This window comes from Kryptolebias marmoratus, linkage group LG24, assembly GCF_001649575.2.
Source record: "Kryptolebias marmoratus isolate JLee-2015 linkage group LG24, ASM164957v2, whole genome shotgun sequence".
Classification (NCBI taxonomy): Eukaryota; Metazoa; Chordata; class Actinopteri; order Cyprinodontiformes; family Rivulidae; genus Kryptolebias; species Kryptolebias marmoratus.
In genome coordinates, this window is record NC_051453.1 from 322,680 (window position 1) to 337,705 (window position 15,026).

At 45.7% G+C, this 15,026-nt stretch overlaps 1 protein-coding gene across 1 annotated transcript; it reads left to right on the plus strand.

Annotated features, from left to right (window-relative positions):
• The first annotated feature begins 277 nt into the window (after nt 1–277).
• Nucleotides 278–15,020, plus strand: LOC108248364 (solute carrier family 22 member 23). The gene is made up of 10 exons (XM_017437102.2): nt 278–1,256; nt 2,111–2,214; nt 3,575–3,729; nt 9,904–10,090; nt 10,314–10,441; nt 11,859–11,961; nt 12,067–12,293; nt 13,024–13,056; nt 13,164–13,287; nt 13,634–15,020. The coding sequence occupies exons 1-10, from the start codon at nt 828–830 to the stop codon at nt 14,052–14,054; spliced, it is 1,911 nt and encodes a 636-aa protein (XP_017292591.1). The 5' UTR covers nt 278–827; the 3' UTR covers nt 14,055–15,020.
• Nucleotides 15,021–15,026: the final 6 nt, after the last annotated feature.

Sequence of the window (15,026 nt, forward strand, 5' to 3'; positions counted from 1 at the left end):
ACGCACAGCTGCCTCCGCGTGACGTTGGACAAACGCATCAACACAAAGCCAGAAAAACGCAAAAAAACATCCTAAATGTTTAAATCCTCGCGCCTCGGTGGGAAACACGACAGCTTTCTGCTCCGACAGGAGGCAGAAGCTGCACAAAGGGGGCTTTTGTTTCCTCCTGATGCCCCTTGGTGGTGCAGTCGCTCCAATCGCAGCGCATAGCGCGAGCCATGTGGGCGGGGCTTGGTGTCCCCCCCAGCCCCCCGCGTCCTCTCCATCTCAGCTCGGCACAGAGTCCCACTCAGGAGACAGAGCGAGCGGCGGGTTTCAGCGGCTCAGATCGGACCCAGGATCCAGGAGAGGTCGGGGATTCGGACATGAGGATGTAAATGACGCGCAGCTTCCAGGGGGGGGGGTCACGGTGTGGACAGGTGTGAGACCTGTGAGCACGCGCGGATGAAGGACAAACAGATGCTCAGATTTTAATAACAAACGAGCCCCGGGCCTGGGCCACTTCAGCCCCACATGGATGGATCCAGCTGGAGCTGCACGGATGGAATACAAAGCCTGTGTGGGTCGCCCTCCCCTCTCTGGGGGCGCCTCCGCTGCCTCCTGACACAGCCTCCCCACTCGGACACCCCCCCGGTCGGAATGAGGGTCGCCGCTCGGTGATTCGGTGTTTCACGGACGCAGCTTTTATCGAGATTTGGTTGGTTACAAACCGGATTTCTGCGCGCGCTGGGATTCCTTTGTGTCACAGGGTTCGCCACAGAGAGTGCGCGCGGAGCGGCGGGGGGGCTTTGGTCGCGCGCAGCTGCTGTCCTTGTGGCCGGGTCGTGATGGCGGGGGGCCGGCCGGAGGCGCAGGACCACCCGCCGGAGAACGGCTTTACGCCCCTGGAGCGCGCGGCGCCCCGGCTGCTGCCGCACACCGACGGCTGCGTGCTGCCGGCCCTGGGCGGGTTCGGCCGGCACCAGAAGCAGCTGGTGGTCCTGACCTGGATCCCGGCCCTATTCATCGGCTTCAGCCAGTTCTCGGACCACTTCCTCCTGGCGCAGCCCAACAGCACGTGCGTGCAGCCGCTGGGTAACGACAGCAGCAACTGGACCGGCTCGCACCTGCCGGTGTCCGCGAGCCGCGCGCCCGCGCTGCAACTCAGAGGCAACGGAACCGGGGAGGGGTTCGAGGACGGCGGCGGGATGCTGTGCGCGTGCGCGGAGCGGAGGCTGGAGCTGCAGACGGGACTCACTCAGAATGTGGTTACCAAGGTAACAGAGAGATGATCCCCATCACCATCATCTCAGTATCAGAGCTGCAGGCTGAGTTCAGGACAGATTTTAAAATAGGGAATTTAAAGGACTAGCATCACTTGAAGGAATGCATATCGCCCGCCGCCTTCACAGTATGCGTTGAGGATTACTCACAGCTACCACCACGCCAGGTTTCAGCTCAATATCTGTAAAAACGATTGAAATGTAGCCATATTTGTGCTTTTAAAGGTCAGTTGGGTTGGTTATAAATGTAGGTGTGAGGATTATTTCGTGAAAGTCTCATTAAAACTCACCCAGTGGTTCACGAGATATTTTGCTAACAGACAGAAACATGCTAAAATGTGCTGTAAATGATGTAGAAGTGAAAGAAAAAGGAGAAATAAAGATGATAAAACTTTGGTCACATGTTATCCCCCAGCTGAACATGAATATTTGATGTCTCAGTCAGATTTGTTGCTAAAACCCAGAAATAGTTCCCCACATCTGCAAACGACTGGTTATTTCAGAACCAAAGTGAGCATCAAAGATCCGGTAGTTGTCTCCTGGTTCCTCCTGTGCTCGGCTGGAGGTTCTGCTACTGTCGGACCGGTCTGCAGGAGTTCTGCTGATCCACATGTGTGCTTGGCTGCAGTGGTGCGTTCACTGACCCAGACAAGAAAACGATTGATTTGTGTCATTGTAGACAAGCTGGCCCATTCCCGTGTTCCACCTCACACACACACACAGACACACACCTGCTTGTCTCCTGACTGATCTGAACCTTCGGCAGATGATCCGTCCTCAGAGGTTTCAGCTCCTGTTCATGTAGGTGGATTAAAAACCGACTCGTCTCCGTTTTCCGTCTGTTTCAGTGGAACCTGGTGTGTGACTCGGCCTGGAAGGTTCACATCGCTAAGTTCTCTCTGCTCGTGGGCTCCATATTCGGCTACTTAGTGATGGGTGTCATGGCTGACTGGTAGGTCGTCTCCTATTTGATTATTTTCTTAATGCTGACTCATGTTTATATTTCAGTACTGTAAACAGTCCAGCTGCTTCTGCAGACTTTGTGTCGTTTTAGCTGCTAATATTAAAACATTCGGCTCCTTCAGCAGACGGCTGCTGCAACTTTTATACTTTTTAAAATATTTCACTTTATTTCCTCAGAAATTCACAGAGATCTCTTCAGTTCCATTAAGAACATTGTTCTTTTAGAAATCTGCCTCAACAAACTATCTTAGTCTTTTAGTCTACTTTTAGCTTCTGTTTCTTTGAGCTTTAACAACTCAGTTTAACTTTGTCAGCTAATTTTGGTCAACCTTCACATTAATTGTAGTTTCTTTAGTTGGCCTTGAAAGAAAACTTGCAGCTTCACAACTAAACTCTTAATTTTTCACCTTAAAGCTTTATTCATTTTGAACATGGAGCTTATTGCTTATTGGTGCATTTTTCTTTTAAAGTCTTCTTCTAGCTGCTCCTTTTCCACCAACTCTCTGAACACTTTAAACAGAACAATTTAAACCCAGTTCTTTTATTTTTATTACACAGAAGTGCTGCTGTAACTCATTTTTCAGGAACTTATTATCATCCAGCTTCCAGCGAGGTTCTGTAACGTTTCCTAACACCGTCCTGTGAGTTTCATCACAGTTACATAAGCTTTGTTTAATCTCTGGGGAAAAAATTAGTTAAATGGTTTAAATCCAAGTCCTTCCAGGAAAAACTGCTCAGTTTTCTTCGTAGGAGAAACAACTTTTAACTTTGTTAAATTCGCCCGAATCGGCCTGCAGGCGTCCTGAGCTGAACCGTGGGAGAAAAAGTTGCTGCTTTGTGTTCAGAATCAATAACAATGGCTGCCGTGACCTGACCTCTGACCCCGACCCCTGACCCCACCATGAAACCAGGACGTTCACAGAGTCTGAAGGAAACTGGAGAAACTGCAGCTTCTGAGGGAATTCTTCAAGTTAAAATGATCAAAACAAACACTAAAGGAGTTAAATCCCATAAAACAATAGCTAAACCTAAGATCAACAAAACAGCTGCTAAAAACTAAAATGAGCAAAACTCACTAAAAGCTAAAACCAGCAGAACAGTAGCTAAAAGCAGTAAAATAATCTAACAGCTTCTTTCATTTCATGGAGGAAAAATCTGTAGATAAAGTGAAATATTTCCATAAAGTCTCAAAGTATAAAACCCTAAAGGCGTGTCCCAACGAGCTGAATGTTTCGACTGATGAACAGTTAAAGCAGCTAAAAGTTTTCAGTCTGGGAACGCTGACTCGGCGTTCCCACGGGATGAAACGGGATGAATCAGTCTGAACTCCTGACCTGTCTGCCTCCAAGGTTCGGCCGCCACCCTGTGCTGATCCTCTCGGCGCTCTTCATGCTGGTCTTCGGTCTGAGCGTCGCCTTCTCCGTAGACGTCACCATGTTCAGCACGCTGCGTTTCTTTGAGGGTTTCTGCTTGGCGGGCCTCGCTCTCTCCCTCTTCGTGCTCCGTAAGTAAAACGTTTCCACCTCCTCTCTGCCTGACGCTTTGGGATCCGGCTCGAAACCTCAGAGAAAGTTTCTTAGATTGAAGAACATGTTTGATTTTTTACATATTTCATCTCCTCTCATCTCTAGTGGCTTTCTCCTTTAACCGAACTGTTCAAGATTCCCTGCTTGAACTTCTGCATGTCGGATCTTTTCTCAAACAAATCTTTCCTTAATTAGAGCCCAGCTGTGTGTTTGTCTGTACAGTTATTAAATATCAGGAGCTAGTGGAGGGATTTGAATTAAAATCTCATCTACAACTGGTTACCTTTTTCACCGTTTGATCAAAGCTGCTACAACTCCATCGTTTCTCAACATAAGATGATCTGAATTTAAAACTGTGGCATGAAAGGCGGCGGGTGACATGCATTCCTTTAAAGGATGCTGGTCCTTTATTTTTGTGCTTCCTAAGGCTGTTGTCTGAGGCTACTTTTTATTTGAAGCGTGACCTTCGTCAGACTCCAGTTCCTGGAATGACCTGCATGTTTACAGAAGGAAACATGGCCGCTGCGAGTGTTAGCATGTGTGTCTCCAGTCGGGGCCAACTGTCCATCCAAGCGGTCGACGATAAAAGAGGAGCATAAATGTTAACGATGACCTTTTTCTCTGCCGTGGCTGCTGAGCCATGTGTGGATGAAGAGCCGGAGCCAGGAGTCCTTTCGTCTGAAGTACAAATCAGATGAAATGTGACATGAACGTTCACACTGAGGTTGCTTTGAAAAACATTGGATATGTTTGCCAAGAAACAATCTGACACGTGTCTCCTATGTGCAAAAAATGGGAATTGGGTCACATTTCCTGCAGTGTGACCGTAGGGGAAAGGTGTGAGGCGAACACGATTCCTCCTCTCCATCTGACGCTGATCCTGATGGTCATACGGTCGTTTCTGTTTGTCCTCTGTGGCCTCTGCCGTCCCCCCTCCCCCTCTGTGGGCCTCCCCTCTCTTTTCAGTCAGATTCTTTGTGAAGCTCAGGCAGACTCGAGCTCGGCCTGTGGGGTGGGTTTTTTCCTTCTCCTTCTTCTTCCCCGCCTCCCTCTGCAGGGGTCCCCAGATAAATCTCAAATAAAGCCGTCTGACAAACAAACAAGATGGCCGTGTGCCGAGAGACTCCTGAGAGTTGAGCTTTGATGCAAACAGTGGTGGGTTTGGTGTTTAGGTCAGGGTGACAGAGACGTTAAATAAAATGGAGATTAAGATTACTGTCACAGATTATAGGAGAGAAAATCTTCCAACCAGAGCCTACGTGTACATTTACCACTTCTGCTTCACTATATTCATGTAAAAAATTAGATTTTCCTCCAACCTGCTTTAGGTTTTGCCTTCTGGTCAGCTCCTCAGAGGAATTGAACAAATCAGTTTTAATCATTTTCTGCTAAACTACAGAGTGAACACAGATCTGAATGATGTCGCTGAAATTTGTTGAGTAAATTTAGGATAAACACAGTCAAAAAAGAAACTACAATTCTGCAAAACTGGAGCTAAAAGATCAAATTTGTACAACTGTGGCTAAAAGATAAGTTTAGCAAAGTTGTGGCTCAAAGATAAATGCAATACTACTGTATCTATAGTATAAATATTTAAACTTTAATATCATTACCTAACAGGAAGTATATCAGAAACTACCACAATAAGAGTCATTCTCATCAGTATTTGCTCGTTTCTGTAGTTTTTTCTTTGCTTTCAGTTCAGGCTTCAGCATCTGAAGCTCATTATTTTAGTCCGACTGAACAAACAACTCGAGCGCATCTTTATAAATTTATATTCTTATTGTGCTGCAGCGTGCAGAAACAGTCTGAAACATCTCCGATGTTTTACTTCTGAACAGATGCAAACTCCTTACATTAAAGCTTAAAGCCTCCATTTAACCAGGTCTCATTTAAAACCTGATGAACTAATAAAAACAGAAAGAATCTGGGAAATAATCATGAAGCCTGGAAGGATTAATCTTCTTCCACCTGCTTCATCTCCTCCTTTAACCTTCTTCTGCTGGAAGTTCAAAACAGAATTATTCTGGTTTCTAAATCTCTCCGCCACGCTTCCCTGCCCGCCTTCATCGTCCTTTAACATTTCATTACCACAATCACTGGTCCATTTGAAATCTCATTGTTTGGTTATCTCTCTGCGGCGCTCGCTGCATGATTAACTCCACTGCAGCAGTTTGCTTTAATAAAATCAGCTTGGGTTTGACGCAGACTTGTTTGGAGTCTTTCTTTTTGCATCAGTTCTTTAGAATAAACAGAGCACCCCTCTCTTTGTTTATTCCCCACTTTAAAGTACAATATTCCACATGCACAGAATAGTCTTGAGTAATAGTTCTCCAGGCTTTCGCTCAACTCTTTGCATTAAACTTGTCTTAGTTTAGCATTTTGTGTGTGTTTGAAAAGCTGAGAAAGAGCTAAACAAGATGGGATAAAAAGAGATCTGACAGATGCAGCACCTTCCAGGTGCAGAAGTCTAACAGAAAATCTGAGATGTTCCTAATTCATTTTAACACTCAGTTTCACACCAAAACAAAGCAATTCTTTCTGCAAAAAGACTTTTCATGTTCGTTTGTATCACTGCTTCACACAATGAAAGGCTGCAACTAAAAAGAAGTGAGCTGCTGACAAACCACAGCTTTTACCAGCTTGAACACAAAAACAGTCCCAGAATGTTTCTTCAGGAAGTGGAAATAATGTTAGTGAACAGGTTTAGGTTTGCGTCCTCAAATAAAACCCGTTTGTTCAGATCAGCCAGTCAGGAATCAAATGCTGGACTGAAGTTGCTCAGAGGCAGGTGGAGAAACAAACCAAGAGTTCTCCTGAAGCAGGAAACCAAACACAAACAATCTTAAAGAAGGTAAAAATAAAGACTGAACTCACGTGGAGGAAGAAACGAAGAAGGTCTGGAGCTGAATGATGAAAACGAAAGAGAAAACCGTCTGAATCTGACATGAACAACAGTAACCTGTAACCAAAAGCAACAGGAAGTTGGATAGACTTCCTGTTTCTCCAAAATAAAACAGGAAGTGGTGAAGCCTACCGGAGAGAACAGAATACAGAACGGTGATTATTAGAATTAAGAAGATTAATTAAAGCTAGCTGGGATTTAAAATCCAAACCCAAAGAACCCGACTGGATTCTGAGCTAACAGCTGAGAAAAATGTTGCATTGGATGAATTACAAAAAACAAACAGCGAATAGATATGATTCAGTAAAATCAGACTTCCTTAACTTCAGCCTTCATGATCAGTTCTGGATTTGTCCCTACATTTCCAGATTTTTCCAGAAGGATTCATTAATCCAGAGGGATTATCCACAGCAAAATGATGGGAATCAAAATAAATAAATATCAGAGACACTTTTTAAATCAGATTCAAACAAACCGGCTGAGGTTGACGGTTAATATTTTTGCCTGGCCTCTCAGAGTGAAGCAGCTGATGGAGAATGCAGGCGGTGTGTCTTTATGACTCAGGGTGATTTGTGCTGACTCAGCGGGGGGGAAGCTGCTGCTCACGCTGTGACCTTGTCAGGCGATTAAAGCTTTTCCCTTCCTGTCTCTGAGGCTGCAGCAGAGGGACTTTCTTTACTTTGTTTAATCAACAAAACAAACATTAAATGTTCAGTTTTAAAGCCTCTGATGATGTTTCTTCATCTGACTGTCAGAGTGAATCCTAAATGTATTTTAGATTTAAAGGAACCTTCCAAACAAGCCTTACTTCAGTCTTTTTCTAACTGTCCTGTCATGACCTTTGACCTTTGACCTTTAACCTGCTAACTGAGGCCTGTGGAGTCTGACATGGAGCACTGCACGGTCTGACCTTCAGGGTGAATTTCTTGCCACTCCTGGTTTGATCAGCTGAAATGTTTCCTCTGTAGAATGATGGACTCCTGATGACCTTTGACCCTTTCCAGATAGATGGGCATCAACGTCCCTGAGGTCATTGCTGATGTCTTCTCGTCTTGGCGTTGTGTTCGCACTCACACACCTGAAAATAAAGACGGTGAAAGTTATGGGATTGGTTTATTTCGTTTTCTTTTATGAAACTGTTTCATTGGGCAGATCTGAGGCTCATGTGGCTGTTTTCACTCTGAACTCATGCTGATAGGAAGCCAGTACTCTGCTCTCATGCCCCAGGCCATGTTAGTGAGGCAGCAGCGCACAAATCAAAGTGTGTGTGTGTGTGATGGAGCTGTCAGACATTTTGTCATTAAAGATGAATCTGCCCATTAGATCGTCTGCTCCTGTCTTTGTTCTGAGAAGCCTCAGCCAGCTTTCAGATGGGAAGTGAGAGGAGAAGCTGCTTGGTGAGGGGGTGGAGGTGGGGGTGGAGGGGTTAGNAGGGGGATGGTGTCACTTTGGAGCTGGAGAGAGGGGAGGGAGAGGGAGGGGAGGGGGCGGGGGGGCGTGAGATAATCAGCACAAGAGGAACGGTTTTCACACTCAGCTGGAACAAAACAGTCCTCACTCTGTGTGTGTGTGTGTGTTTTGTTGCCTTTTTTTGGACTTCTGGTATAATCACCAACCCTGTCAGACCAAACCCTGCTAGAGTATGGTGGCACGTCAGAGGTTCGAGTTAAAGGTCAGGGTTAGGCTTCAGAACTACATGGAAGACGATGCAGAGTCCAAATAAGGATGTGTGTGTGTTTATTGATAAGCTGGTTTTTGTTTTGTTCATCTGGTGCTCTTTCATAGTGATGATGTTGATTTCTTCATCTGAAATTTGCGAGATGAAATACCAAAGAAGAAAAAAAAATCAATTTTAGATTTCTATTTCAGTCTTTGAATTTAGGCCTACAAGAAGAAACCTGTTTTTTAGCTCCTATGTGGATCAAACAGTTGTGTATAACCCTTCAAAATTAGACTGTCGTATCATTAGAGTTTTAATTAATTATTATTTTATAAAAAGTGGAAGAAATTCCCTGAAGGAGTTCATATCGACAGTGTGGGTTGGGGATGACCCTCAGCTACTACTAACCAGGTTTTAGCTCAGTACCTGAGTCACAGCCATTAATGTGTTTGCTAAGGTGGATTAGCTGTGGTGGCCATCTTGAAGCTCAGCCAGTGGTCACCTGCTGACAAACACACAGAGGGAATTACATGATCACCCGCCTTTCACGGCAGCAGGCAATAATTAAAATATGACTTTATAATGACTGTGGGTAAATTTAAAACCGAAACTCTCAGTCCTTGGTTTAAACTAAATCCTGATTAAAAAGACAGCAAAGAATTGTGGGATATTTTTTAAAGACGGTCCAGTGTTTGCTTAAAGAAGCTCCTTTCTTTAAAATTAAGAAGCATTGGACCAACTCATGGCTTCTATTTACCATAAATACTGTACTTCAGGTCATCTGCCTCTGTTAGGAACCATCCTGAGTTAAAAAAAGACACATTTGGTTTTAAAATTCAAAAGGAATGAAAGAAACAGAAATATTTACAGTACGGTCTGTGAAAACACCAGATATGTTCATGATTCTTCTCCTGTCGTTGTGTTTTGAGTTTGTTAAATAAGTTGTATGAACCTCGCTCTCAGCTTGTGTTTCTGGCTGAAGAGGAGGAAGCAGATGGTCAGGTGAAGGATTATAGGACGGAGGGATTTCTTTTTTTACTTTTTGTACTTGTGAGCAACATTCAGAGAATTTAGGGCAGAAGAGAAGAACGAGATTTCCAGTAAAACCTTTTTAACCATTCTGCTTTCCATTTGGTGCTCTTAGCTGAATAATTTTACATTTTTTAATCATCAGGTCTCCTTAATTTGCTCCATTTCTTAGATTTTCTTTGTCTCTTTTTGTGAAAGTCTCTGTTGTCTTTCCTTTAGTTATTTATCTGATGAATAGATGGACTTTTTATAGCCTTCTAATCAGAACTAGTGTTTTATATTCCAGCCCTCTTTTATTCTTATTTTCCATAATAATAAAAAAGAGACAGCACAGGTTACTGTGAATCCCTCCCTCCTCGCTCTTCACACACCTTCAGGAGGACTTCTGGACCGTACCATGTTAGAGTCATGAAGGGGAGAGGGACGCTCAGCTGTTGAATCACACACACACACACACACACACACACAAGCTTCTGCTCATGAGAGAGATCCCATCCAAACGGTTGGAGCAGCAGCATGACAACAGTCTGTATTTTCTGTCTCCCCGTCTTTATTTAGGGATCGAGCTTTGTCTGCCAGCCTGGCGGTTCTCCATGACCATGGTGGCCAGCTTTCTGAAGGTGGGCGGGCAGCTTCTGATGCCAGCCGTGGCCGCTCTGTGCCGCTATTGGCCGAGCGGGGAGGACTGGCAGGTGCTGCAGATCGTCATAATCAGCCCTTTTGTTCTGATGCTGCCCTACGTCTGGTGAGTCCCGCCCTTTGAAGACAGGGAGGGGGGGCATGTTCTTCTCACACTGAGCCAGGCGATGGCTTGTACAGTCACACCACTTCACACAGTACAAGCACTCAACGGACAAACAGTGCTTTCTTTCTTCTTCTCTTCTTCCTTTTTGTCTCCGTCTTGCTCTTACAGCACATTCTGTTATCGTCTTTTGTCTGTTTCTTCACATCCTTCTCTCACTCTCCAGGATTTTTCCTGAATCTCTGCGCTGGTTGCTGGCCACCCAGCACTACAAGCGGTCCAAAGCCATGATGCTGCGCATCGCCAGGAAGAACCAGGTTGACATGACAACCGAGTCCAGCGGCATTCTTACAGGTGAAGACGCGTTTAAGGGACGAAAGCTTCCCTGCGGCTTTACTCACTTCATTCTGCCAATTACTTTCAATCCAACTCTTATCTAGATTCAAATCCAATTAAAGGCCAATTAGTGAAAGTTATCTGTCTAAGGAAGGTGTCAAATCTTCACTTCGTCACAATCCCTCATCCTGAACAACACGGAGGAGACAGGGGAAAGGAATAAACCTCCACCAGAACCAGAACCAGGCTCAGGATAAGCAGCCATCTGCCTAATCCAGATGGGGTTTGGGAGGATGGGAGATGAGACACAGACAAACAGAGGGATTGGTCCAGGTGTGGTTGATGACTGCAGGTAGAGGACATGGAGAGTAGAGAGTAAAGACAGCAGCAGAGAGAGGACATGAGAGACATGAGAGAGGACAGCCTACAGGGAAACCTCATCTCTGACAGAAGCATTTTTTAATCAACTGAAGACTTTTAAACATCATCATAAATGCACGGACCAGTTTGTCTGCATCATTGTGGGACAAGAGGTTTCTAATTTTAGAGGTGGAGGAAAGCGGTCCTGGTTGTGTTGTTGTACTTTCGGCTGCTTCCTTCTTCAGGGATCGCCACAGCGAGCAGACTCACATGAACGATTTGGTCATTGTTTTACTCTGGATGCCCTTCCTGCCACAGCCGGAGCTTGAACTTGCAGCCTCAGGTCCTGGTAACATTCTTAATTCAGGGGTTAAAAGACATATCCTGATGAAAAACAACTCCAAGAACTGGAGGCCAAATTACTGCCATTCAGAGGAAGTAAAAGGCTACAAAAACCAAACCCTATGTAGAAAAGGAAAACTCATCCTGGTTTTTCATGTCTCTGAGACATGTTTGTATTCTAAGTAGCTGATTGGATTCATCAGGTTTCATGAATAAATAGAACCAATTATCATCAGCACAACCTATAATTTGTTTCTCTGCAGCAGCTCTTGGCTTTGTGAAGAAATCAACGAGCAACAGACACAAACGGTGTAAAGCATCCCCTCTCAAACTGCCCACCTGATGAAATCCACCTGCAGTTTGAGCATTCAACGATCAAGTCACTTTATTTCTGGGACTGAATCAGTCGGTTCGTTCAGAAACTGTTCAAAGCCTTGCTTCATTCAGGCATTTAAAAAGTGAACACAGAGCTGCTTTTTTAAGCAATAATCTATAACCAGAATAGTAGGAAACTATTTGAAGCGGCCCTTGAAGACTTTCTCTCCATCTGTCTCTCCGGTCCTTGGCGCCAACACTCCTTCCTCCCCCGTATGAGTGTCTCAGAGTCTGTGAAGGGAAGCATCAGTCAGGCACCGCAGCACTTCAGCTTCTCTGAGCTAAAAGCTCCCTTAGCAGCCGGCCTCTCATTAGCCTTTGAAAGATCTGAAGGTGTGAGTTTCATGTTTCCTCCCAGAGCTGGAGCAGGAGCTGCACAGGAAGCCCCAGAGGAGCTGCATTGTGAAGATGATGGGAACCAGGAACCTGTGGAAGAACATCGTGGTGCTGTGCGTCAACTCGTAAGTGTTGAGGGCGTGACTTAACGCGAGCTCTTCGTCTGTGGATGGAAACCTCGGCGGCCTGGTGGCGTGCCTCTGGTGGTGACGGTTTGTGTGTCTGTGCAGTCTGACAGGTTACGGGATTCACCACTGCTTCGCCCGCAGCATGATGGACCCGGAGGCCCAGCCCACGGCTTTGTGCCACGCTGATTATTACACCATGGCTGGCATCGCCGTGGCAACCTGCCTGGCTCTTTGCCCCGCGGTGGGGCTGATGGGTCGACGTGGAGGGCTGCTCACCTTCATGATCATAACGGCTCTGGCATCACTGCTACAGCTGGGGCTGCTTAACTGTAAGTCCTCACCTGGAGAAAGAGTCAGCAGCAGGACCGTTCTGCACTTTCTGTCCAACTTAATGCTAATGTTCTGTAACAAAATTCTTCTAATAATCCAAGGAGTAAAACCGATTAATCCAGCTTCCAGCCACATGTGGTGGAGAAAAGACTCACTTAAAAGAATTATGTTTCCTCACTCATCACAAAAGTTTGGTCTTTTTTTTGTCCTGATGTTTAAAATACCAATAAAGGTCAACAATTTATTATAGATCGTTCACATCATAATGTATATTCAGTATTTAAAGCTTCAAACAGGTTTTGTGTCTCTGTACACGTTATTTAGTGAGAGAAAGGGCAGAACTGGCTCTTTTAATTCTAAGAGCTGCAGATCCCTGCTTTAGGTGATTATTTATCTTTTAATTATTTATGTTCCTCAGCTGACCTTACGAGGACTTTGTAGCTGTTTAACTAACCCTAACCTTGGAAACTGCATGAATTTAGGGTTTTGAAAAGCTTCAGCTTTAGTTTGGGCATGAGGATGATACTCCAGCACACCTTGCAGGCTCTTCCTGGGTTATTAAAACAGCTCAGTCTGCAGTTCTGCCTTGTTCTGCGTTCCTGACCTACATCTGTAGCAGAGTCATTAATTCAACTGTTCCACTTCTCCTCAAGGCTTTTTTATCCTGCTTGTATCGAGTTAGCGCTGTTCTGCTCTTTGTGCTTACTAATTTCTGTTTCCGTTTCTCAGTGATTGGAAAATACAGCCTGCGCCACGACACAGGTATGCCTGCACCTTACTGTGACTGAAAACATTAAAAGAGGCGTTTAAATGTTAAACTTTGCCACTAATATGAGCTGTACTGGTTGGGTTGTTTTTGATGTGCACAGTTCTGCGGGACACTCTGAACAGGAAATTTTCGGTGGCCTTCTCCATCATCGGCATGTTTTCCTCTCATGCTGTCAGCACACTCAGCATCTTCTTCTGTGCAGAAATCACCCCAACGGTCATCCGGTGAGTCTCTACATCCTAAACAGCGGGTGGTTTGCTCATAGAAGGCAGTAAAGTAGTTTTATTTTGAGCTCAGCCAGGTAAGATCTCTGTATTGTTTCATTGAACCCTCATTGATCAACTAACAGCTCCATCTAGTGGTGGAAATGTGACTTACAGGCAAACATCAAGGGTTTCAGGAGATATTCAATCATCCCCTTAACCACTCTTTGCTCTGTGGCAAGATGAATTATTCATCATTCTGAAAAATCCTCCTCATCACCATTGATAGGAGGAGAGAAGCTGTAAAAGTCTGAAGTTTTTGTTTTCAGTTTGAGTCAGAATACATAAACCTGGTTTCTGTCTGCAGGGGTGGAGGTCTGGGCCTCGTCCTGGCGAGCGCCGGCTTCGGGATGCTCACCGCCCCCATCATGGAGCTCCACAACCAGAAGGGCTACTTCCTGCATCACGTGATCTTTGCCTGCTGCACGCTGCTGTGCATCATCTGCCTGCTGCTGCTGCCGGAGCCGCGGGGTCAGCCCCTCCCCGAGAGCCTGGCCGACGGCGAGACCTTCACCCGCCAGGCCCTGCTCCACCCGGGAGAGCAGCACCTCCTCCTCGCCAAGTGCGACAGGGACTACTCCCGCGTTCAAGACGTGCCGTTACACCTCACAGCTACCGGGAGCGCCACGGTGGCAGCAGCCACCGCTCTGGCAGCGGTGCCGGCCTCATATGCTCTCGCAACCGGTGGTGAGGTGATCGGAAATCGTGCCATAGCCAACGGGGTTTGAGCTCCACAGCAATAGTCTCCTACTGTGCAAATAAATAAGTGGTGCAGCTTAACAAGAAAACCTTTAAGGGAATAAAATTGTTCAGACGAACCAGATGAACTCTGACAAAGTGAGGTTTGAGATGATGACAATGAGAGAAAAATTGTGAACTTTTTTAGTGACAATGATTCATTCAGGAGTTGCCAAAAACTATTGTAAGTTTATGTGAAGTCAGTGTGCCGGTGGGGATTTTCTTGTCATCTCTGTCATTTAGAATGTCGCCAAAAAGTTAATTTATTTCAGTAATTCAATTCAAAACGTGGAACTCGTGTTTTATAGATTCATTCCACACGTTTATTTCTGTTAGTTTAGATGAATATGGCTTACAGCTGATAGATCATTTAAAACCAATACAACAGAAATGCTGTACAGTTTAGGAAGTCTCCTTCTGTCACACAAATAGCCGGTCTGGTTCTTCCTGTATCACTGCTAAGGGAAGCCCAGGATACTTCGATGGCCGCCTTCAGTCTTGTTGGTGTCCCTCATCTTCCTCACAGATCCTCTGTGGGCTGAAGGGCAGGTCAGTTCGCTGCCAGCAAAGCTCAGTGATGCCATCGGAGCAGGTACTGGTACTGCTGGAAAATCCAATCAGCTTCTCCAAAAAGCTGTCAGCAGAGGGAAGGATGAGGCGCTCTGAAATGTCCTGGTGGACTGCTGGGATGGCGTTGGACTTGAAACCTGGAGGACCAACACCAGCAGATGGAAACTTCACACCTGAGCTCCAGCAGCTCGGACTCTGGGCCTCTCTACTCTCCCTGCAGACTGGGACAGACTCTGAGACAGACTCTGAGACAGACTCTGAGACAGACTCTGGGACAGACTCTGGGACAGACTCTGGGACAGACTCTGGGACAGACTCTGAGACAGACTCTGGGACAGACTCTGGGACAGACTCTGGGCCTCTCTACTCTCCCTGCAGACTGGGACAGACTC